The sequence below is a fragment of the Ruditapes philippinarum genome, unplaced genomic scaffold (assembly GCF_026571515.1).
Source record: "Ruditapes philippinarum isolate M1 unplaced genomic scaffold, ASM2657151v2 ctg836_1_1_1_1, whole genome shotgun sequence".
Taxonomy (NCBI): domain Eukaryota; kingdom Metazoa; phylum Mollusca; class Bivalvia; order Venerida; family Veneridae; genus Ruditapes; species Ruditapes philippinarum.
Genome location: NW_026858646.1, coordinates 107603 through 131822, shown reverse-complemented (window position 1 = coordinate 131822; position 24220 = coordinate 107603). Strand labels below are relative to the sequence as shown.

General features: G+C 31.1%; 1 protein-coding gene across 4 annotated transcripts in view; it reads left to right on the top strand.

The window, feature by feature from the left end:
• Positions 1–2944: 2944 nt before the first annotated feature.
• The window catches only part of LOC132753830 (Na(+)/H(+) exchanger protein 7-like), a 28654-nt gene continuing 7378 nt past the window's right edge, over positions 2945–24220 (top strand). The window contains exons 1-14 of one of the 4 annotated variants that reach the window (XM_060744368.1): positions 2945–3052; positions 13416–13909; positions 14916–14957; positions 15597–15665; positions 16248–16329; positions 16830–16857; positions 17255–17364; positions 17914–17989; positions 19822–19892; positions 20376–20487; positions 21190–21367; positions 21939–22060; positions 22644–22726; positions 23188–23316. In XM_060744368.1, coding sequence (XP_060600351.1) covers positions 13416–13909; positions 14916–14957; positions 15597–15665; positions 16248–16329; positions 16830–16857; positions 17255–17364; positions 17914–17989; positions 19822–19892; positions 20376–20487; positions 21190–21367; positions 21939–22060; positions 22644–22726; positions 23188–23316 — 1596 coding nt within the window. In that variant the 5' untranslated portion in view covers positions 2945–3052. Of the gene's footprint in view, positions 3053–10903; positions 11211–13415; positions 13910–14915; positions 14958–15596; positions 15666–16247; positions 16330–16829; positions 16858–17254; positions 17365–17913; positions 17990–19821; positions 19893–20375; positions 20488–21189; positions 21368–21938; positions 22061–22643; positions 22727–23187; positions 23317–24220 lie in introns of those variants that run through there. The other 3 variants (XM_060744367.1, XM_060744369.1, XM_060744366.1) reach the window with 3 other exon arrangements.

Below are 24220 nucleotides of genomic sequence, written 5' to 3'. Positions count from 1 at the left end.
ATAAATAAGTAGTAGGCCAAATTTATCAATTACATGTACCTTTCTAATCAATGCCTGTTAAAATAGGTGTTATCTGGTTCTCGATTGTCTGCATTCGTGCACTTTTGGCTACAACCAATCAGCAATCAGGTTACTATTCAACGATCACAACGGTTATCAATCAAATCCGTCCTGATTTTGGACGATTTATATCTGTGAATATTGGATTTAACGAAAGAGATCAGATATGAATAAGATTTCGAAAAGAAAGGAGAAAATTATAGGGCATATTCCTACTTACAATGAAACACTTTATTGCCTCATAGATTATCAAATTAATTTACAAGTTACCTGTTATGTTATATATATTAATTAAGAACAGATAAATATCTGATTAATTATAAATATATTTTCTGTAAAACAATGTTTAATGACGAGTAAATATTTTATATAAAAAGTAAAAAGTGCCTAAAACTGCCAGCACTTACAAAGTAAGCACATCATTTTTATCTATTCATTTACATGTTATTGTTTTCTAATTAATATTAATATTAAGTGCTTATCGGCTAGCAAAAGTATGCCATTATATTTATGGACCAAACTTTAAAACAAAACAACTAGTACATGTAAAACATTTACTGGTTGAAAAAGAAATTTCCATCGAACAAATTAATATATTCGTACCAAATAATGTACAAGTATATAAGTATCTGTGAAAAAGTGATCCCTCTGAAGCATTAAAGACAGCAAAATTACATGAAAATTGCAGACTCGGTTTGATTGAGTCTGCACATGAGGGAAAATGAAACAGTGCAACATCACCCACGCCCCCTTGCACCGACTTGAACGGTACTCATTTCTCAATACTTAAAAGTGCTGGCCTCAATGATCCCGAAGGACCAGAGAAATACAGAAATACAACTACACTGAAGTGAGGTACAGGGCAACTTTTTTTAGGTTGCCATACATTTGGAAATTGTCATTCTTTAATTGTTTTCTGATGATATTTGTCAACGTAAACATTCAATATAAGAAATAAACAGGCATTTAAACGGTGTGCGTAGGAATACTGAGCGTATACAAAACTGTATACACGACAAAAAATTGATACGAGAGCTGTTCGAAAAGAATTGCTTATTGTCCTCTATCTCGTGATCCACGTGGCACAAGATAAAAACTAATACATACCTGTATAGGGTAATTCAATACCTACACAACGGTGTATAAATGTACATGTTAGACTAAGTGTAAGACATACAATTTGCCATTTAAATACACGCAGTCATTGACCACTGTTGTAATAATGGTTGGTAGAAGCTTCGACAAAAAAGATACAACACGGGCCTACATCAAAGCTCGCTCAAAACTGGGTTGCTCTTTGAAGCAGTTGATAACTGAACTCTCTACTGCTTATGGGCCTTCTTATGTGTCTTATGACACAGTTAGGCGATGGAAAAAGAAATTTGAGTCTGGTGTAGAGTGCATCAAAAATGCACCAAAATCAGGTAGGCCAAAATCTGCATCTCGTAACGAAATCGTTTCCAAAATAAAGGATATCATTGAAGGAGATGCCAGATTTACAGTTCGTGATATTGCACGAAAGGTAGGCATATCACTATCAACGGTTCACTTTATTTTGAAGAAGCATTTGAAAGTCAGAAAGATTTCTGCTAGATGGGTGCCACATCTGTTGACCGATGAGCAAAAGAGGCAACGGGTTAAGGTGGCCAAAAAGCTGCTTCAAATGTTTCCAAAATATGACAAAAAACAGTTTGCCAATGTCGTCACAGGTGATGAAACTTGGGTCCATTATTTTGAGCCCGTCAGAAAAGTTAGCAACAAAATCTGGGCCACTAAACACAACAAACGCCCAATAATTGCCAAAATTGTTAATCTTGTTTATCATATGTGTATGCAATTTTCTTCTCTGGTGAAGGAGTCGCAAAAAAGTGCCGGTGAAAAAGGGCAAAAGTATCATTGGGAAGTACTACAAAGACGTAGTACTTAAGAAACTGAAAACGTATTATAAGAAACGACGCCCTGACACTGGTTTTAAGCATATCCGTCTTCTACATGACAATGCCCCCGCTCATACCTCCGCAATAGTTTCGGCGTTTTTGAAAAAAGAAAAAGTAACTGTTTTGCCTCACCCCCCGTATTCTCCAGACCTTTCCCCATGTGATATCTTTTTGTTTCCGCAATTGAAATCCTTCCTTGCTGGGCGTAAATACAAGTCCCGACAGGCACTTGGATCTGCCATTCATCAGTACCTTATTACTGTGCCCAAATCAGCGTACCGTGACGCTTTCAAGAAGTGGATACATCGGCTGAAACTTTGCATTTCTAGCCATGGGGAGTACTTCAAGGGCATGAGGGGCGTCCGTGGCCGAGTGGTTAAGGTCGTTTACTTCAAACCACTTGCCCCTCACCGCTGTGGGTTCGAATCCCGACAGGGACTTTGGATTATTTCATGTGAGGAAGCTATCCAGCTAGCTTACGGAACGTCGGTGGTTCTACTCAGGTGCCCGTTCGTGCCTGAAATAATGCACGGAAGGGCACCTGAGGTCTTCCTCCACCAGTAAAGCTGGAACGTCGCGATATGACCTATACTGTGTCGATGTGACGTAAAACCCAAAACAAAACAAAACAAAAATCAAGGGCATGAAATGAACACTTTTGAGCTAACTTGAAATTTGAAGTCTCCAGATAGAAATAAGCAATACATTTCGAACATCCCTCGTACATGTATTGTACCAGTATTTTACACCAATAACTCCTAAGTTCATGTATAGTAAAATATGTACCTTCTTATCGGCATCTTTCTACCTGATCTAATCATCTAAGTTCAATTATTTTCTAAAGTTACAGGCCAAGCGTGCAACACGCTTACTTCGTGCATTTTACACGGAATAAAAGATCATATTGTCGCAAATATGGCTTTATATTTTTGTTCAGTCCGGTAAATTCTCTGCATAGTAGTTGAATAGGTTTGCTTAAATAGCGTAGGATATTAAAATTTCAGTTTCTTTTTTACCAAGACACACATTAAGAGGATTATCAACTGTATCACAATGTAAGTCTCTATTTTTGGTTTTTGTAATTTCAAAGTGTAGAGCGGATGGATAAACTGGATAGAAAAGTGCGTTGCAGTCTATATTTACCCTTTAAAACATACGTTTTTAATCGTAATTGTTGAAGTGCAATTTGTGATTTAGCTGGGCGTCTATAGTTTCGTTTTTTAAGTAACTATAGTAGAACACTCACAGAACGGCACAGAACTGTGTGCAGTTCTCATTAAACATCCATTAATGTTTAAGTTATACATTTTTGTGCCAAATATGCTCGAAAAGGAGGACTCGCCTTGGCCGTTTGGTTAATGTTACTTGCCTTGAACTAGTTGCGCCATAGCAAATTATGTAATCAGAGGTTTAATCAAACTATCAGATTGTTTAGAGCCCATCCTGCTAGGGAAAGGACATATTCATGTGCAGTGTTGTTTCTTATCCGTTCAGCAAAACTTGAGAATCGTCAGCCACTTGTAGATTGAGTAATCCGTAAACCGGTAATATGGAGCGTTGTTCTATTGTCCACGTTTTCACTTGAACAGATTTAATCATCCCGAGTTTTGCGATTTCTGCCTATTGATTGTTACATTATACTCCTTGCATCTGGTGGATTCCCTTTTTTCAGGATATGGTATTTTTATTTTAAGTCCATAAGAAAACCCTCCAAAGAGAATGTGGTGTTCGATTGAAATGATTTGCCGTTCGGTTCCTGTAAATAACACATCCAGGGAAAGGAACATCTTCATTTAAAGAATATATAGCTCACTTGAACGTATGTTTAAAGTTTCCTCATACTACAAACAATCGCAAACTCAGCTCAGATTATTAAAGTAGAGTATTTGTTGTAAAATAGTTTTAGCATTATAATAACTGGCCCTGCTGGTAGCCAAATTATTTACCTTTGCGACCAATATCGTGCTAGGCAAGTCTGTACGTCTGTGCAATCTGACCAGACTATTTAATGTTGGCTGACCAATTTTCTCTATGATATCCCAAAAACAGATATAATTTTTTCCAAAACTTTTAGTGAGACAAAACCATTAAAGAAAGAGTAAAGTACAGTATTCAAATAAAATTTACGTTTCCGTTAAAACACTGTACACGTAGCCTTTTGACTATATATATTCTACAGAGAGATAATTACAATTTTAAAACAAGATGCCAAAACTTACCAATTTGTATATTGATGAAGTTTAAGCAAGGCGGCATCTTGTTCAAGCTTTGACTTATTGACGGAGATTGTATCAGTATAACTGTTGACAGATTTGCCATACTAAAATCTTACAAACTGATTTCACAATCAACATATTAATAGTTATAAATAATGATAGCAAATGAAGTCTGAAGTGTTATAAAAAGTCAGTTAATAAATCAAAGCTTGCTAAAACTACATCATTATTTTACTTTTAAACGTTAACATACAAATTAACACACAATTGCGTCAGGTTAGTAATAGGATATAATTCAAATTAAGTTAGGTGTATTTCATTTTCTGTTGCGACTTTGTTGTTTACGAAGGACAAAGTATAAATCAAAATTACATTTGCACATGTTTTAAACCAGGAAGAGGAAGTTAGTATTGTTAAAAGTACGGCGGTGCTGATTGGCTGATGTCCTGAACTATAAATAGATAATCACTGATTTAATATTCATATCTACGAGCGTGTTTGTATTCATAATATACGGTTCAAACTTGTGTTTATTGCGACAGCTATCGGCGCGGTTTAGGTGATTTGGGTTTAAAAGTCATTTTTATTTATACATTGCACTAATAATATAAACTTACGTGTCAGACCTTTTTACGCTACAAATCTCATTAAATATTCGAGTCACGAAAACTCTCTTTACATTTATGAAAAATATGGTCAGGTAGTTTTAATTGATTTTTTTTTTGCTCGTGGACCATGCTTTCCTAGAATTTTATTATTTAACGTTTTCGGAAATCACTTGCACTTTTATTATGCTCCCCGAAAAATTTCGGGGGAGCATATAGTCGCCGCCTTGTCCGTCCGTCCATCCGTCCGTCCGTCCGACTTTCCGTCCGTCCGTCCGTCCCCTTTTCTTGTCCGGGACATAACTTTGAAACAACAAGAGGTATCAACATGAAACTTTGTAGGTAGATAGATCTCATTGAGTAGGTGTGCAGTGCACGAGAACTGTAACTCTGCCTTGCCTAATTTTTGAATTATTCCCCTTTGTTTATTTTTACACTTTGAACTTTGTCCGGGACATAACTCTAAAAGTATAAGAGGTATCAACATGAAACTTTGTAGGTAGATAGATCTCATTGAGTAGGTGTGCAGTGAACAAGAACCGTAACTCTGCCTTGCCTAATTTTTGAAGTATCCCCCTTTGTTTATTTTACACTTTGAACTTCGTCCAGGACATAACTCTTAAACTATAAGAGGTATCAACATGAAACTTTGTAGGTAGATAGATCTCATTAAATAGGTTTGCAGTGCACAAGAACTGTAACACTGTCTTGCCTACTTTTGGAGTTATTGCCCTTTGTTCATTTTGACACTTTGAACTTTGTCCGGGACATTACTCTAAAATTATAAGAGATATCAACATGAAACTTTGTAGATAGATAGGTCTCATTAGGTGGAAGTGCAGTGTTTAAGAATCATTACTCTGCCTTGCCTTATTTTGAAGTTATTGCCCTTTGGTTTTTTTTTTTACTTTTTGACTTTTGTCCGGGACATAACTTTAAAACTATTAGAGATATCAACATGAAACTTTGTAGGTAGCTAGATATAATTGGATAGAACTGCAATGCTTAAAGAACCTTAACAAAGCCTGGTCTAATTTTGGAGTTATTGTCCTTTGTTCATTTTTACACTTTGAATTTTACACGGGACATAACTCTGATATCATCAGGAAACTTTATAGATAGATAGATCTCATTGAATGGAAGTGCAGTGCAAAAAACATAACTACGCCTTGCCTAATTTTGGAATTTTTGCCCTTTGTTCATTTTTTTTTATACTTTCCTGTGTCCAGAACCTTCTCGGGGAGCATCATCCGGTTCAACCGGTTCTTGTTCAAGGCCGTTTGCGAAACATGCATTTCCCACTCCCCGGTTTTTATGTAAAAGGTGTTTAATCTTTAAAAGCATGCAGTTCCAAGGCCATTACGTAGTTCATTCTGTGCATTACGTGCCGATTCTAAAATAAAAGAAAATAAGTTTTTGTGAAATTTAAATGATTTACGATAAAACATTTAAAATTCTTATCTGAAGTTTTGATAATGTGCGCTTTTTCGCATGATCGTTTAATGTCTATGTATTTCATGTGCATATCTTTTTTGTAGCATTTTGATTTGACTAAACTTTAATTGAAGATTGATAACCTGCCCTGCTATAATTTGCTGATCCATTTCGTTCTTAGTCTTCGTCGTTCTTTTTCATCCAATGACAAGACCTAAATTAAAGAATTTCAGACAGTCTATTCCGCAAAACTGTTACCAATAGCGTTTATTTTAACCGTCTATTTAAAAGTCGCGTCTATCTTTTCAAACAAAGCGGGTACATAACTACATACGAACTAAATTAGTTAGACGCTTATAATGAAAAAAATAAACGGGTTAAACAGCTACAATCGCTCCTACGCCGATTCTTTTGATCTGTTTAAATTAGTTTTTTTACTTATTATTACATTTTGTAAGGTTTACAGGCACAGCTATGAATGAATGGGTTATGCTTCTCGGCAGGTTCTTCAAAAGTGTCTCTGCTAATCGATTATTATTTTTTACAAGGCTAAGATACTGCATTAAAGGCACAATTTTAAATAATAAGCTAGTTTCTAAATGTATCTTCATATAATAAAATGTTTCAAAATATATTGCCTTACATTTTATCAAAATCAAACATTGATTCAGTCTAAGATTTAAATTGGTATACAATGGAGGGTCTGTAATTCTATAGATAATTATGTTGAAAGTATTTTCTGTCATACATTACAACATGTATGGATATGGATTTTGTTGGTAAATGCGAGATACTACATATCTTTTGTTAGCAAATAATAAATTGTTCTAGAACAAAGCATTATTATTTGTCATTCATATAAATGTTTATACTAAATCACCAACAAGTCTTACGAACTTTTTTTAATATAAATTTTATAACAATAAACAAATGATACATTTCAATTGTTTTGATCATTATCTGAAATACATAATGGAACATTTGCTCATTGTAGACCATTCCACGTTAACAGGATCACATTATTGTTCATGAGCTGTAGTCGCTTAAGGTAAGATTAAATTAATTTTGGTATAATGTACGTACATACATGGTATTATAACATATAGAGTGAGACATAACATAAACATGAGCACAAAAAACCTTGACATGCACACCAGTAGAAGGAATAACACAAAAAGCGTAAACCCTTAATTCAATTGCGATCCATAAGGCAGCACGACGCCAGATTCGTGGGTTTTTTATTCATTAAAAAAACTATTCTAAGGAATACTTATGTTGCAAAAATGTTTTAATCAGGTTATTAAGTGATTTAGCATTTAACTTAGCCTACGTCATTTACTTTCACTCAAAAGAAAATACTTAGTATTCGCCTAAGTGTATAGACATTTCTCACATTTCTCTGGCCCCGATAGTAACAAGGTAACACTTTGAATATAAAAAATAGTAAGTTATGATTACATTTTTCATAAAACAGTTTTTAAGTTACACATGTTCTGTTTATTTTGATATATTCTTTATATAAGTATAAATATATTTTTAATCAAGCTTGGTTATTTTCATTCATTCTATTTCAGTTATTTATATTCATTTTGATGCATGTCGCTTTAGATACACTCCATCAATTGACAACATTTGTAGCTATTTATAGATATGCGTAATACAAACATGTTAAATATTTTGTTTATTATTGATGCAACATTGATAACTTTAATGCGTGTTATATTTGGCTATAAAAAGAGATGTTTTTAAACATTTCCCGGTCTTTTATCACAACATCTCGATCATAACATATTGCGGTGACGCATTTTATTAATTTTCTAAAAACTGAACATGACAACAAAGTATTTTCATAAAAACGCCCACGAATTGAAAATGAATGAAGTTATTCAGTTTTCAAAAAAACATGTTCAGGCCTTTTCCTAGTGTCACCACGTGTCAGAATATCAGAGCCATTCCCAATGGCAAATCAAGCTGAAATTCCAAATATCCAACCAGAGTTCCTGATGTTCATTCCGGTATCTAACAACAGATGTTTCCTCACATTTTATCTTCAAATATTATTGTTTGTATAATGCTTTGATGGATATTTATGTTTTTAGAATAAACATTGTCGTACAATTCAAATACTGTGCCAAAAGAGCCTGAAAGGAGGTTTCAAATGGTACCAAAAGAGGGTACCAAATAGTTTTCCATAAAAAAAAAACAATTTTACAACGCAAAATTTCCTAAACTGGGCCAGGTACTTTTCTTTTTTTAAAAAGCTAGGAAAAGGCCTGATTTTAAAGTATTTGGATGGAATCCTATTCATTTGGAAATGCGTCTTGAGATAATAAAAATTAAAAATTTTAAAGGAAAAATATTGTGTTTTTCATGTAAGAATCTTAACCCTATCTTTGATAATGTTCTTTATTTAATAACAAAACTGAAAATAAGCGGAAAGCAAACACAAAGACATAGTTTTTTTGCCTTAGAATTGTTTAAGTAAATGAAAGATTGTAGAAACAAAAAATGACATATTTAATAGTTTGCCCCTTTTTATTTTCCGTATTTAAGCCATCAAAACGCTTATCAATAAGCGCAACAAGATTTAATTTTGCTAGGCTGTTAAACTTTATTGTACAAGTTAAGTGCACTTGAAAAACACGAGTTTGAATTTATACGGGTTTGAGATCTGGTTCATTTTGTAAGTCATAAATCAACACGTAATGACGAAAACATATTTCCTATGAAATGTCATTCTGTTTCTAACAGTCAATGAGTAACAACTAAATTCGGTGAGGCGGTAGGCATACTTAAACGTAATAAATTGTGAATGATTTCAAGGTTGGGAGTGGGTGTTATTAGTATTTTCAAAATTGAAACTTCAGTAAGCTACATTAAGTAATCCTTTACGCAAAGACATAATGATCCTAATAACTGTCTTGTTAGTAATATGTTTATATATACATGTATAAGTAAAGGGTAGTTTTTGTTGTGCAATTTAGAGAAGCGGACAGTGCATTCTGATCTTTGGTCTGCGCTGGTCACACGAGTAGATTTTTTGCCGCCAAGTAGCAATGGGTAAACGCAAGTCAAGAGCGCTTCGACAATTATTCTGTGAAATGCAATTTAAGGAATATATTGCATCGCAAGATGCCCTATACTTTACTTTAAAAAGCTTGTTTTAAACCTTCAATTTTTAGCTTGAATTCAAACTGACTCAAAGTTCAGTATTTCTCAACACCAAATAAGTGTTCGAAAACCCTTGTGTTTTTCATGGTGTTTCTTTTGTTCTGTGTGCTTACTTATTTATTTCATTTTATTTAATTTTATTGTTGTTATTGTTTGGTGGGTATACTTTATTCCTTTGTTTGTTTTTGGTATTCTTGGGTTGGGGGTTGTTGTATCGATGGTTTGTTTCAAAAAAAATATAGTTATTTCTAAAAGTTTAAAACTTAATGTTCAAAAATAAACAAAACAAACGGTGAAACGAAAGTACAAATATTAAACACGTTTCTCTATAGCGTGAACACATATATATTGATATAGATCGTTTATTTTTTATATCATGCATTTGGGTATTCCATACTAACTATATATTTAAACCCATGTACAGTATTAACGTATTTTTAATATGCAATTATACCTGCAAAATATTGGCTTTTTGCATTACTGTAGATATATCCACAGTCAATGTATGTGAGTAAAATAATTATATATGTGCTTTGAATCATATTTCGTTATTATTTATTGCATAGTACATGTATATATGAAATATATTATAATTTTGTGTTTCTCTTTGCTGTCCAAGGTGCTTATTGTATATTATGTAAATTCGCATGTATGGTCTCTTTTATTTGTATGTATGCATACAGAGAACATGTTAATAAAACTAGAAACTTGAAAACTTAAAATATAATCATCAATAAATGTAACACGGTCAGTAATATGCCATTGCAATCATCTATTGAAATAATTGTTAAACATTTGAAAATGGTACGCAAGTGCATTTAGTTTAAAGTGAATTTATTTTAGTTCGATTTGTTTGGACGCTATAAGCTCTATTCAGCTACTCGACAGATTGTGTTATTCTGCCACATTGGCACTCACATTTGTTTGAAATAATACAATAAAGGGCTTCAAAAGTCTTTTTCTACTACAATAAAGCAAGATTTACACACATGACCTCCGAAATGTGGCTCTTAAAACCGGGCAAAATAAACGAATGAATAGATTTAAAATGGCAATATATATTATAAGTTCGACATGGTTAAACTATTATAAAACTGTGTTTGTTTTGTATTTCTAAATCAAACGTTGAAATATTTAAATGTAATGTTATTAAAATAATAAAATTACAAAATCTTAATTTCTTAATATTTAGTACTATTGTACGTTAGAAAATCGTGTACGCATTTTTAAATATAGTTGAGTTAAATGCATGATTTATTTATAAACATATAGCCAAAAAAATAATATATTTCCGATACTTTCGAAACAGGTAATTGTTTTGTTTTTGTTTACAAGTAATATATTCATTAGTGTAACCACATCCTAGAAACTAGTTTTATTTGCACCTTCCTAAATAAGAAATTAAGTGATTTGTGACTGCTATTAACCAATGGAGAACATCCACAGCATGCATGTCATGTCTTTTCAAATTTAAATACTTAAGTCATTCAGTTTTGAAAACATATTTGCCGAATTTTAGTCAATATCAGGGTATTAACAAAATAAATGCATGATGCGTGTGCATGATACAATTGTGTAAGGAAAACCGATACGCGCTTTAAATACGGTGAGTTACGGGTAGTTACGGCGTATGAAATATAACCCAAACTTCAAAATTTATTACAGCTAGATACAATATTTCAAGGGGCTTTCGGTTTTCAAAGATATTTTCAAAGATATTGTGATGACACTTCTAAAGGATTTTGTACTTTAATTAACATTAAAGGCAGTTTCAATACGTGTAAAATGTGAGTAAAATTAAATAGTTACAAATCAATAAATATAAATGTCAATGGTTAAAAATGTGTGTTATTATGTTTCTAAATTTAAAACATATTGTATTTTATTATGGTTATGTACATTTAACATTGCATTTGCTAAATATAGTAAACTAAACAAATGTATCATTTTGTGAATAATCGAAATAAATTGAACAAAGGCTTAATCGGATACTTGTGACGTTCAGAAACTTTGTTTAATTAATATCGGTATAATATATATCCTAATCTAAAACATGTATCTAAGTTTATCTTAGTGCATTTTAATTTTGATTCCAGAATAACTTGAATGGCGTTAACAAAAGCGAGGTACAAAAGGTTGAAAGCGAACCCGTGCATTCGACTTTAGTCATACAATTAAAACAAAAAAGAACTGCTAAGATTTTAGGGATATCTGTGTTAATTTAAATGAAATTAAGATAAAGGTGCATTGATATGATAATGCAATTGATTTTTAAATAGATTTATGTGGACATATGTGTTAACGGGATATCCAATAAACTTGTTTGTAAATGTTGATTGTTTGAACAAGCACAAATATATGGAATTAGATAAACATAGCTGGATAGCTCATCAATGTGTTGTTAAAAAATAATCCTGAATGCTAGAAATGCACATTATACATTTAAATTAAAGTTGAGGATAATTTTTCTCAAAATTTATTGATGTTAACTTGGAATTTTATCTCGAAGACGGTGATAATTGTCCAAAGACAAAACTGCTGTCGTCTAAGAAAATGTAGTTTAAGCAATGATTATTATAGTGTAACGTATTGTGCAATAAGTAAGGGGTATGGGCATAATTCTGATATTAACAAGGACATTGTTATATTAATACTAGATATTTTTCATATAGCATGTATAAATAATATCCAGTGGCCGCCATTTATGGAGGTCGTTTACTAAATATTTCATGCGTAAGATTCCATGATAAATCTCTTACAAAATATAAAATATTGATGCTTTAATAATAAAATAAAAATAATAATAATAATAATAAAAACGATAATTATAATAATAATTATAATACTAATAATAAATGAATAAATAAATAATAATAATATAAATAATAATAATAATAAGAGCAATAATAATACATGTAATAATAATAATAATAAAGATGATAATAATGATAGTAATAAGAATAATAATCATAATAACAATAATAATAATAATAACAATAATGATACTATTAATGATATTGATGATAATTATGATAATAATAATGATAATAATTTCCTTCATTTGAAAACATAATTTGACAAAAATGATTTAATCAAATATTTATATTGCCTTTTGCACATTACGTTTTAAACCCAGAATATTGAACACCAAAATGGCTGCCATTTTTTGACAAGGGAAGTAAATATTGTAAAATCAATCTATTCCAAAACAATGCACCTACTCAATGCAAACTGATGACCACTCCAAACCATACTGAGATTGCATAACAAAGGGATAAGATACTGGACCTAGACATTATTTGAACAACTTTATTTTAAGACCTATATGCATAGTGAAATAAATAGAATAACCATACATTGGAATATCTTATTTTTGTACTATTCAATTGTCACCTATAAACCAAAGAAATGATGTCAGCAAAGTTGAATTATGAAATGCATCACAACAAAAGTAAACATGATTGAATAAATTATAGCATTTGAAAGATTAAAAAAAAATATAATAATTACACAGAACTGAATCTTAACACTGCAGCTCAATATTTTAAAAAAAAATACTAGTAATTATTAATTTTTTCATCTTATCTCTTTTTCATCTCAACAGCACCACAAGAATATTACATTTATTGTTGTTTAGTTGTGTTCTGTTAAGTTGTTGTTGTTTGTGTTTGGTCTTTTTCTTTTGTTTTGGTTATTTTAGTTTCTTCTTTACTACACCTTAATTAGCATAGTCATAGTTAATCGAATATTATCTATCTATATATTTATTTTTATAATTATTTTCTCTGTCAGCACAACCATCCGATTGTGAACACAGATTACATTGTGAATCACATAAAACTACTTAGTGGTAAAAAAATCTTTTTGTTCCATATAATCGTTTCATTTTTTCAATTCCTTTGGTTCATTTATTTTTTAAATTGGCACCAGTTCTTTGTTAAATACTGTTCCTTTAAATTAGAGATGATAAGGATGTGTATTTTATTTCTTAGATGAATGCGAGTATTCTAACAACTAGCATAGTTTTGCTGGCTGCCTTAGTGTATCGGGATGTCGTTGTCGCAAGGGTTACTTCTACACAAGCACCAAATTCAACAAATATACTCAACACTACAGGCCAGGGCATTATTACCACTTCTCAACCATTAGCTAACAACTCAACAACTGATCTACCTCGTGTTAACACTACAATTTTCGATGAAGCATATCCAAACGCAACAGAAAGTACAAAAGCAAACCAAGGCACTGACAGTTCACAAGCATTGCCAGGAAATAGTTCGACTTTAGAAAACGCAACAGATAACGGTGTTGAAGAAAGAGGTAAAGAAGAGTGGGACCATGAACATCCAGGGGTTGAGCTTATTGTTTTAAATTGGAAAGATGTGGAATATCCCTTCATAGTCACCCTCGTGCTGATATTTGCTGGTTTAAGCAAACTTGTTTTCCACTTCTCACATTTTCTGTCGTCGAAGGTACCAGAATCTTGGTGAGTCTTAAAATACTGATATTTTTTGTTCTTGTTATTTTGTTTTAATGTATAGGAATAATGGAATATTTAAACTTTTACGAATTTCAGATTCACATTTAAAGCATATTGGTTTATGTTCTAGAACAAAATATTATTTTTCAGTATACATCTTGGTCATCATAAATAACTTAGAACTTTATGAACATTTTTATGGAAAATGTACAGCGAATTGATCTACAGTGCGCAAATTTCAAATATTGATAAAAATAAAAAGTGGTATCTATTTGATTTTCTTATAAAATATTGCTTAAAAATTGTTATTGAAAAAAAGTTATATAGAATGGCCAAGTTATATGATGAAACATGATATTCTGTTTTCGAACATTTTACCTGCTGTATGTAGCATCGAATCATATTAATTAACACACATATACTTTTCTTTCATGTCTGATATAAAATACTGTCAAGGTACTTATTAGTTGTGCTACAGACCTTACATTATAGATCAGTTCACTTGAAGTAGGTTTGAAAGACACTTTAAGGATAAGGTTCCTTTTTTTATTCTCACTTATGTTTTTGGTTGAATTCCATATTTTGCTGTTGCAGTCAAAATCATTTTAGTATGATGCAAAATTTAATGTTAAAATGCAATTTGGTAATTTTTTATTCAGTACATAGACTGATTGAATCGAGCATGAAGCAAAATAAATTTTCTGAGTGATAGTTACGAATTGCATGTATAATGTATTTGTTTTATTCTACCCACTGTTTCAAAATTTGAAGAAAAAATAGTTACTTTGCCATTCTTTCTTATAATATATAAATACGACAATAAAATTGTGTTTTGTTCAATGAACTTGAAACTATTTAAATAATTATTATTGTTTTTATAACCAAAATATTGATTCTTTATTGCTTTTAAATCAACAGTGTTTTAGGTTTTTGTTGTTGTTGTTGTTTATGTTGTTTTAATATTAAGGGTTCTATTTAATAGTTAATATTAGATAATCTTGTTGGTTTACAGCGTTCTGATTGTACTTGGCGTCATTTCCGGACTAATTCTTTAGTAAGTATTTCAATCTCCTTATCTTTTTACATCTCTGATCTACTGCTAAACTTTTGATAACGATTTCTCTGTTTAGCCGTTTCAGTTTGGATATCTCAAAATCAAAAAAATTCTCTTTTGCAACACATTTCTTACTTCAATGACAAGTTTTCTAGTTTTCACAAATCTCTAAGTGAATTCGGATACAAAGTGGAAATGTTGCTTCATACTCTATCACACTTTTGTCCAATGCTTCAAGCTAGTCATGTAAAAATAAATGATGTGAAAGTTAACTGAAATATGTTATATACTAATCTTTAGGTAAAATGTTTTGTTTTTTAAGAAATTTATTGAAATCTATGAAATTCATATTGAATATGTCTAATTTGAATAAGAAGTTGCACAAACTTTTATTTGGAAACTGCACCCTCTTTTACTAGACAATTTAACTTGACCAGTAAGAGCGAATGCAGTTTCAGTAAAAATATACTAGATTTCAAAAAATTTCGGCAATAACAAAATTTTACCAAAACATGAGCATAATATTTCTTTATCAATGCACATTCTCCTGTAAAAAAATGGATAAAATCATTACTTTATATGTTATATGATATTTTTAAGTCTTTTTATTAATTTTTTATATCTTGCTTTGTATTATAGTTATACTGGTGTTACAAAAGACGTTAAGCTGTACGAACCTAACCTATTCTTTATGTACCTTTTACCTCCGTAAGTTTTGCATTTTCACCAAAAATTCAAATATTTCAAATTTCTTTTCATGTTTACTTTCAAAACAAACATTCATTTAAATTAACATAATTCTAATTTGGTAAGAAATACACTTAAAAAAAGCAAAGATTTTTTACACAATTAATGTTTTTACACCATGGTAAGGCAAAATTATTATGTAATAAAATCAACAAACATTTTACGGCAATTCAACTTGCACGTTTCTTTTTTTCTTTCAATGGCTTTGGATTTTAATACAAATATTCTTCATTATTTGTCCTGATTACTGTAATGTACGTATTTGAAGATTATCATGTTGTATTATACAATGCTAGTTTTAAACAATATTCATGACAAAAATACAATGAATAATTATGTAACAAATTTTAGCCTTTCAATATTTATAATTTTTCTTAGGCTTATTCATATTCAAAATTCACAAACTTTTATTCATATATTAACAAATTAGAATTTTAAGACTTTGAATAAATGCTATTCACATTAGTCTTTTTGTACAGTGACCATTATGAATGGTCATATAACACAATGGTAATATAATATGTCTGAGATCTTTGCTTGTAGAATTATCTTGGAAGCAGCATACAGTCTGTATGATCGTACGTTTGCGGAGAACATTGGTGGGGTTATCCTCTTTGCTGTACTGGTGAGGAACAAATGTATTTAGAAAACAGATATATCATTTAAAATATGCGCTTGTTTGATTGTTTAAAGCAACACTAGGGCATCAAAACCACTATACCTGCTGGAGAGAGATGCATAGACTGCAGTTATTCGGAGCCATTTAAACGATTCTAAGATCACGCAGGGATAAACGGTGACTGCAAATCTTATGCCTCTACCGTTAAGGGCAACCCCTCAGCCACGAGGGGCTTAAACATGCGTATTTTATACTAAGATTTAAGTTCCTGTATGACGATTTGCAATAGAGCGTGTATTTATCATGCATTTTTTCTTTTGGGTAATTGATCAATGGCATTAATATTGAATTTGGTTTGGTAACAATTGTACACTTAGGTCTTTAATTCTGTACAGAATAAGTTTCAAAAGAGGTATATAGAAATCTATATCTGGTATAAATACTGTTAAATGTTTAATTTTTACTACTGTGAACAATTTATTCATTTCATTGATATCTTCTTTCAGGGAACAGTTCTTAATTGTTTCTTAATTGGTAAGTATGCACTTAACTTATCAACTTGAATATCAAAATTATTTCTCCATTGCCTTGAACAAAATACTCGTACATCTGTACTAAGAATGGTAGATTATTCAATATGGTCTTGCAGTTATAGTTTGAGATATTAATGTTGCATAAAGTCAAATGATCTTTCCTATTCTGTACTATTTAAATACACACCCGATCTGTGCTGTGCCTTGTTGTCTGTCCTGCTTTTGTTTGGTGTCTTACTAGGCTCCTTGCCGATGGTCCTTCTGGTTTGTATGGTGGATGCGTTCCATGAACGCCACCTTCCTTGTTGATCTTGCTCTTTTTCAAATTTTGCGCTTTTAGATTTATTCTTAGCCTTTGCCTTGCTATTGTAGTTCAGACTGAGTTTATTATGTTCTAGGTTTAAGCATGTATGGACTATATATGGTAGGGGCAATGGAAGACGTGCACACTTCTTTTGTACAGATGCTCCTGTTTGCTGCCTTAATTGTTGCCGTTGACCCTGTAGCAGTACGTACTTGTTGACATTGACATTTTTCGTTAATTTATACTAAAAATTACACTTAATCTTGACACAGACAAAAGCAAAGATAATAAATTAAAGTGATAGAAAAAAAACTTATCTAAAATTTATGACCAGTTATATCCTGTTGCATGGGTTTAATGGTTATATATCGTTACAAATATTCAGTACGCATGGCTAACATTTTTTTTTTACATTTGTCATTTGTCATTTTTTTCTACAAAGCTAACATATTTTTTGGACTTATTGATAAATGATCAAATTATGTGTATCAAATTTGTCATTAATTAAAATGCCAATCAGTTAAGCAGTTAGTAAAAATGCAAATTATCGCGGTTTTTTTTATTTCTTAATAAAAACAATCAATATTTACAACAACCTTGTCTATTTTTTCTCTGTTTCTTCAGAAAGGTTTTTTTCTCTCTCATCTCACCATTTGATTTATTTCTTTTTTTCAATTTCAATTTTCTCTCACCATTTCAATATCAATCTATTTTTCATATAAAATCAAATATTTATATTTTATTTTATTCTAGGTATTAGCTGTGTTCCAAGAGGTCGGTGTTAACAACATGTTGTACTTCCTGGTTTTTGGTGAATCACTTCTCAACGGTGATTATTTATTAAATTCAATAAATTACTAAAGTTTGAACGAACTCAAATAAATTAAATGAATGAGAAGATTTCGCATGTTTAAATCGACAAGAAAGGTCCTTTCATAAGATGGGCTTTCACAAAACATGCTGATTACATAACATGATCTAAGCTTAACAAAACTTATTCTAGATTATGCTATAATAACAAAGTCTTCTAAAGGATTATTTGCATATGCATTTTCAACAAAACGCCAATGAATAACGATGACTTTAAAGAGAACTGAGAAAAAAATCTGGGTTCACGCGTGAATATATCACGCTATCATGAAGCTATCATGTGTGAATTATAGTCATGTATGTCAAGTAAGATGGAAAAAAAAATCGCAGACGCTTCTGCATTCACGTATTTGAAAAGTAAATACACAAGTATATAGTATATTTTAACTTTTCAAGGTAATTTTTTTTTGTCCACTGTTTGATAGCCCATGTTTAAAGCGATGAAAATATCTTCAAAATTATACACGCCCTAATTTCCCCTTTTTACCTTTTCAATCTTCTTATCTTTACTATTTTCTAAATACACTATGACTTATTTTTAACTACATAAAAAAATTTACTCTAAAACAAAAATAAAATACCATGTCATGTTTATTTGTATATAAAATAGTTGCATTGTATACTCATGTACTTGCAAAAAGTTTTGAGTTTGTAAAAGATATGATCAGTTCTCAAAAACATACAGACATCGTGGTTTTCATGGTGTATATATTTTATATATCTGCAGTTATTATCACTATGTTCTGTTCAAACACTTCCTTTTTCCATTTATTTATGGCTTTTAGTAGTTATATTCCTGCGCGCCTGAACTCGTTTATTTGCATTTTTAGTAGATGATTAAAATCTAATAAATCACTCCACTAAGGTTGTTTTATATGACGAGACTGGCAATAGTTTTTTTTCGAGATTAATGTTACATTACGTCTGGACAATTTATTTTATATACAAAGATTTAAGATCATTCCCTGACAATTTAATTGTGGAAACAAGAAAGGCAAAAGGCATATAGATGTTTTGAGTTCCGATCGGTCTTTTGAACATGATTTTCAATTTAATTCTGAGTATATTTCTTTTTAACTTTTGCATACCTGTTCTTGTTTCGATCGGAATGGTAAATTTCGTGCAAAATGATAAAATTCGGTTCTTATAATAAATTTCGATCCCAATAATAAGTTTCTGGTCTGTTTTATTTAGATTTAGTCAAAATTTAATCATAATATTTTATTCAAAAACCCGTCTCAGATAAGAAAATAATGATTGAATACATGAATACTGTATATATTTATATAGGATATTGTAGCTGTTATCTCGGCCAATTAGAAATAAAATATATATAGTATTTCACGTTTATAACCTCGATTTTTATTGGAAAATAATGATGTTTATATCATCTATATAAACCGCCAGTGCAAGGTTGTATTTTTTTATCAAACCAAATAAAACAATAGTGCAATATTATGAATTCGATATTAGGAATACGATATGTTATATGGTCGTGTTTTTTTTAAATATTAGTACCTAATCATTGTGACATTATTACCGGTCATTTTATTATATTATTTCTTGAAACAATAAGGTACTTTATGCACACAATTTAGAAATAAACTTTTCTTCTTCTTCTTCTTCTTCTTCTTCTTCTTTTATAAACGGCTGCTTGCCATATAATCCTTGCCTGTGTGCTCGTGGTATATAAGCTTACAAAAGTTAAATTTGGCCATATAATCTGTCAAAATTCATTTTGGCTTTAATAGTATTTATAAACTAGTTTGAAATATTTTTCTATTGTTTCAGATGGTGTGACTGTTGTACTTTATGACGTGATGCAAATATTTATAACAATGCCTGAAATAACAGTTGGTCAGGTAAAAATGCTTTTATTGCTTTGATTTTGTTTTTTTATACAAAAACAAAGGGTATTCGGGAATGATTTTATTATCTCTTGGTTATGAGAAAACCTTGTTTTGGTGTTGACATTATTCTTGATTTTATGCCATTTTTAGCCTAGTATATTCACTGTTTAATAGCCATTATGCCTCAGAAATGCTTTCATTTTTATTTCTCAAAAGCTTTATAATTTTGGTGTACTATAGTATTCTTAAGTTACTGATTGGCCAATTTTACTTGAATCCTGTTTTTCTTATGTTGCTTTCTTTGGAAAAAGGCTTTAAGTGCCTTTAAGATATCTTATTCAAATACCATTACTATTTTAAATGAAAAAAAAACAACAAACTGTTAACTAGAATCATACATTATTCTCTGAAACAGCAAACTTAATTTAATGTACGAAACTGTTATTATTTGAAATAGCTAACTTCATTTAATGAACACTACAATTATTATTTCAGATATTCCTAGGAATCGCCAAGTTTTTTGTTGTTGTGATATTTGGGGTGCTAATTGGTGTTGTATGTGGAATGATGTCATCATTTATTACAAAGTTTACAAACTCAGTGAAGGGTATGTATTTTCAGATACATCATGTATTGAAAATTGATTGGATGTCAAGAATTTAGATTATTAAAAAAGGTCAATAGTGTAAAGTGTTTTGTTTTATTTAGTTCATAAATAGACTAAAATATACATTATTTTATTATTGGTATTATTATTAAAGGTTTTTTGAAAACAAAAATTAAATAAAAAAATCTAATAAATAATTAGTTTTTAAAATAATTTAAAATATTTAATTACAATTGTTAACGTTTAAGTATACTCTTTAAGAGTATATGTATATACATGAATGAACATTTGGTAATTGTTTACATTCTTTCACACACAAAAAAAGTACCTTTGAAAAAAAAATCTCAACAATTTTAATTGATAAAAGTGCATTGAATTTTCCAGTATTTATCACCATATCTCTACTGCGTAATTAAGCAGTAGGGGCTATTTTTGCATATGTTGACTTTTTCTGGTATTTTCTTTATGTCATTTTTGGTGACGTATGTAATTTGTGAATTGTTTTCTTTGTTAACTTCAAAATAATAAAATTTTCATGAAAAGCATGAATTCTGAGGCAAGCCTTCTTATATGGCTTAGCTGATAGTTGAATGAGATTAAAATTTTATGTTTGCAGACTTTTGGACCTCACTGGAGGTGTTTCTTTTGTATTTTCGTATAAATAGAGTTGATTTATTTCAATATGTTCTCTGATGTTTTCAGTTGTTGAGCCCCTAATCGTATTCGGGTTTGCCTACATGTCATACGTGTTGTCTGATATGTTCGAGTTTTCTGGCATCATAAGTATTATAACTTGTGGAATTGTACAGGCCCATTACACGTTCCATAATGTCACCAAGAAATCAAGGCTTGCAATCAAATTTCTATCCAAAGTAATGGCGTAGGTATTTTATAGTTATTTGCTAGTGGAGTTGGATTGTTTATATTAGTAGGGCTGGAATGTCTACATAAAATGTTTGTATACATCAAAAGCTAGAACATTGTATGATTAATGGTTTTAATTATTTTAAGTTTGACAACTTTTATTCATTTAAGTTTTGGTACATGAAGATTTCTGTTCTTTTGTTTTCTAACACACTTGCGACAATAATTCAATTCATATACGTAAAGTCAACTACTCCGAATTTCTAAACATAGTAAACGAACAAAAACCACGAACAAGAACTAAAAAATGAAAGTGACACAGAGGAACGCTACCTTAAAGCAGAAAATGGCTAAAGTAACTATCGGGAGAAATACAAGGGACATTATGTTTATTTATATTTAACTAAACTCCAAAGGCTATACACGGTAAAAACTTCCTAGCGTTGCCAATGGTACTGTCGTGAGGTATGTCGACCAATTTTAACAGTTGATAACACTTTTGAATTAATAACACACTGTTTAAATGTCTCTAATGGACAAGACCTCACAATTACTTGTAATAATTGACTGTTTCCAATACATTCCAGGAATGCAAGTGAGATAATCGTTTTCCTGGACCTTGGAATTGTAACTATCAACCTTGACTATGACTGGAAGACAGGGTTTTCTCTTTGGGCTCTCCTCTTCTGTATTGTTTACAGATTTATAGGTATCTACACATTTTTATATAGGAGTGAATCTTTATATAGAAAACATAAAAATTGTAACAAAGCAAATCTAAGTTTAATAATGTTTTATTGCTCTTTGAATACAATTAAAGAACATTATTTTACATATAACAACAATTTTAACGAAGGACATAGGATTGAACAATATTAGCAACTGTCCGTCCCTTAAGTATTGTAAGATATAGAAACGAAAACATGTTTAAACAAGCAAATATAAGAAAAGTTTTTTTAAAAAAAACACTACACATAAATACATTAATTCATGGGCATTAAGTATGAAAACAAGATCAACAAGGAAGGACGGCGTTCAATGAACGCAACCCACATACGACCCAGCAACAGAAGACCACTGGCAAGGAGCCCAGCAGGACCCAAAATAAGTTCGTGATTTTGCCCATAAAAGACATTGTAATGTTTGAGAGCTATTGTGTGGAATACAAGGCATCCAACAGAAACGATTTAAAATATCACTTTTAATAATAAGCCTGTTCAATATGTCATTATCTTCATACATGTAATATGGATTATGTGCATGTAAAATACATTCTACTTACTTACTTACAGTGACCTACAGCCTGTCCGCTTGCCTCAATAAATTTTCAGCTGGAAGAGTTCGGAAAATAAGACTCGACGAAATGTTTATGATTGTAAGTGTGGTTCTTTTTGTAGTTGACTTTGCACACATCTTATACTTAATTAAACTATATGCACATATAATGTTAGATTCTGCTTAAGTCGGTGCTAGGGGGTGAACAGCAGACTGCGTTTACCACTATAGTCCGTTAACAGACTCATTCAAATCAAACAGGCAACATTTACAATCATTCTTTAGTCGTCCCATTTTATTTATATAACATGCATTTGACTATTTATACAAATCCATCATTGAGTTAGAAATGTTAGTAAATTTTAAAGAAATGTACGACGTACATAAATATACTCTGAAGGTTTTAGACTTAGTCATACATAAAATGTACATTTGTCAATTACTTTATAAGGAATTTTTACGTATTTTGGTAACACTAACTGGCGCCATATGACCTTAACTGTGTTTGAATGCCGTAAAACCAAACAACCAAACACTAACTGGTATCTTTAACGTTTGTAGAGTTATGGAGGACTAAGAGGGGCAGTTTGTTTCTCGCTGGTGGCTCTGATAGACGAGTCTCACGTTCCTATGAAGAACTTGTTTGTCACCACTACACTCTTCATAATATTCTTTACTGTATTTGTGCAGGTAAATTTATACATATAATTTATTGTGTATGTAATAAGCATTTTTTAAAGGAACTCCACTGAGGCCTAAAATCATAACATTTGAATTTCTTACATAGATCAGCTGTGGAATTTTAGATAGAAAGATGTTCCAAAAGATATTGTAGAAATATAATCAGAAATAAATTGAAAATCGCATTTTTGTGCTATACATATCTCGATTTGAGGTAGGGGCGTTTCCGTGGCCGAGTGGTTAAGGTCGTTGACTTCAAACCACTTGCTCTTCACCGCTGTGGGTTCGAATCCCGTCGGGACTTTGGATTCTGTCATGTGAGGAAGCTATCCAGCTAGCTTACGGAACGTCGGTGGTTCTACTCAGGTGCCCATTCGTGCCTGAAATAATGCACGGAAGGGCACCTGAGGTCTTCCTCAACCAGTAAAGCTGGAACGTCGCCAAATGACCTATACTGTGTCGGTGTGACGTAAAACGCAAAACAAACAAACAAATCTCGATTTGATTGAAAAGCGTTAGAACGCTTTTCAATTTTGGGTCATTTCTTACATCAAATAGAATATTTATCTGAAAAATAATTTCCATTCCCATCCCATCATGTCAAAAAAACTCAGTGGAGTCCCTTTAAATGTTTGTACTTTTCATGTAATTCGCTTGACAACAGTTTTAATCAATTTTGTCGATTTAGGAAAACGAAAATAATTTATCAATGTATAATTTATCAATGCATTACTTTTGTGAGGATGAATTACTGCGTACGCATACATATATTTGTCTGGTATTTAATTATTTGATTGATATGTTAAATATTTTGGTCATTTTGGAAAATAAACTGGTGTCATTTTCTCTTCATTTCAATTAAATTTTCAGAAAAATGAAACTTACATCAAATCTGTTTGTTTATATAAATCAA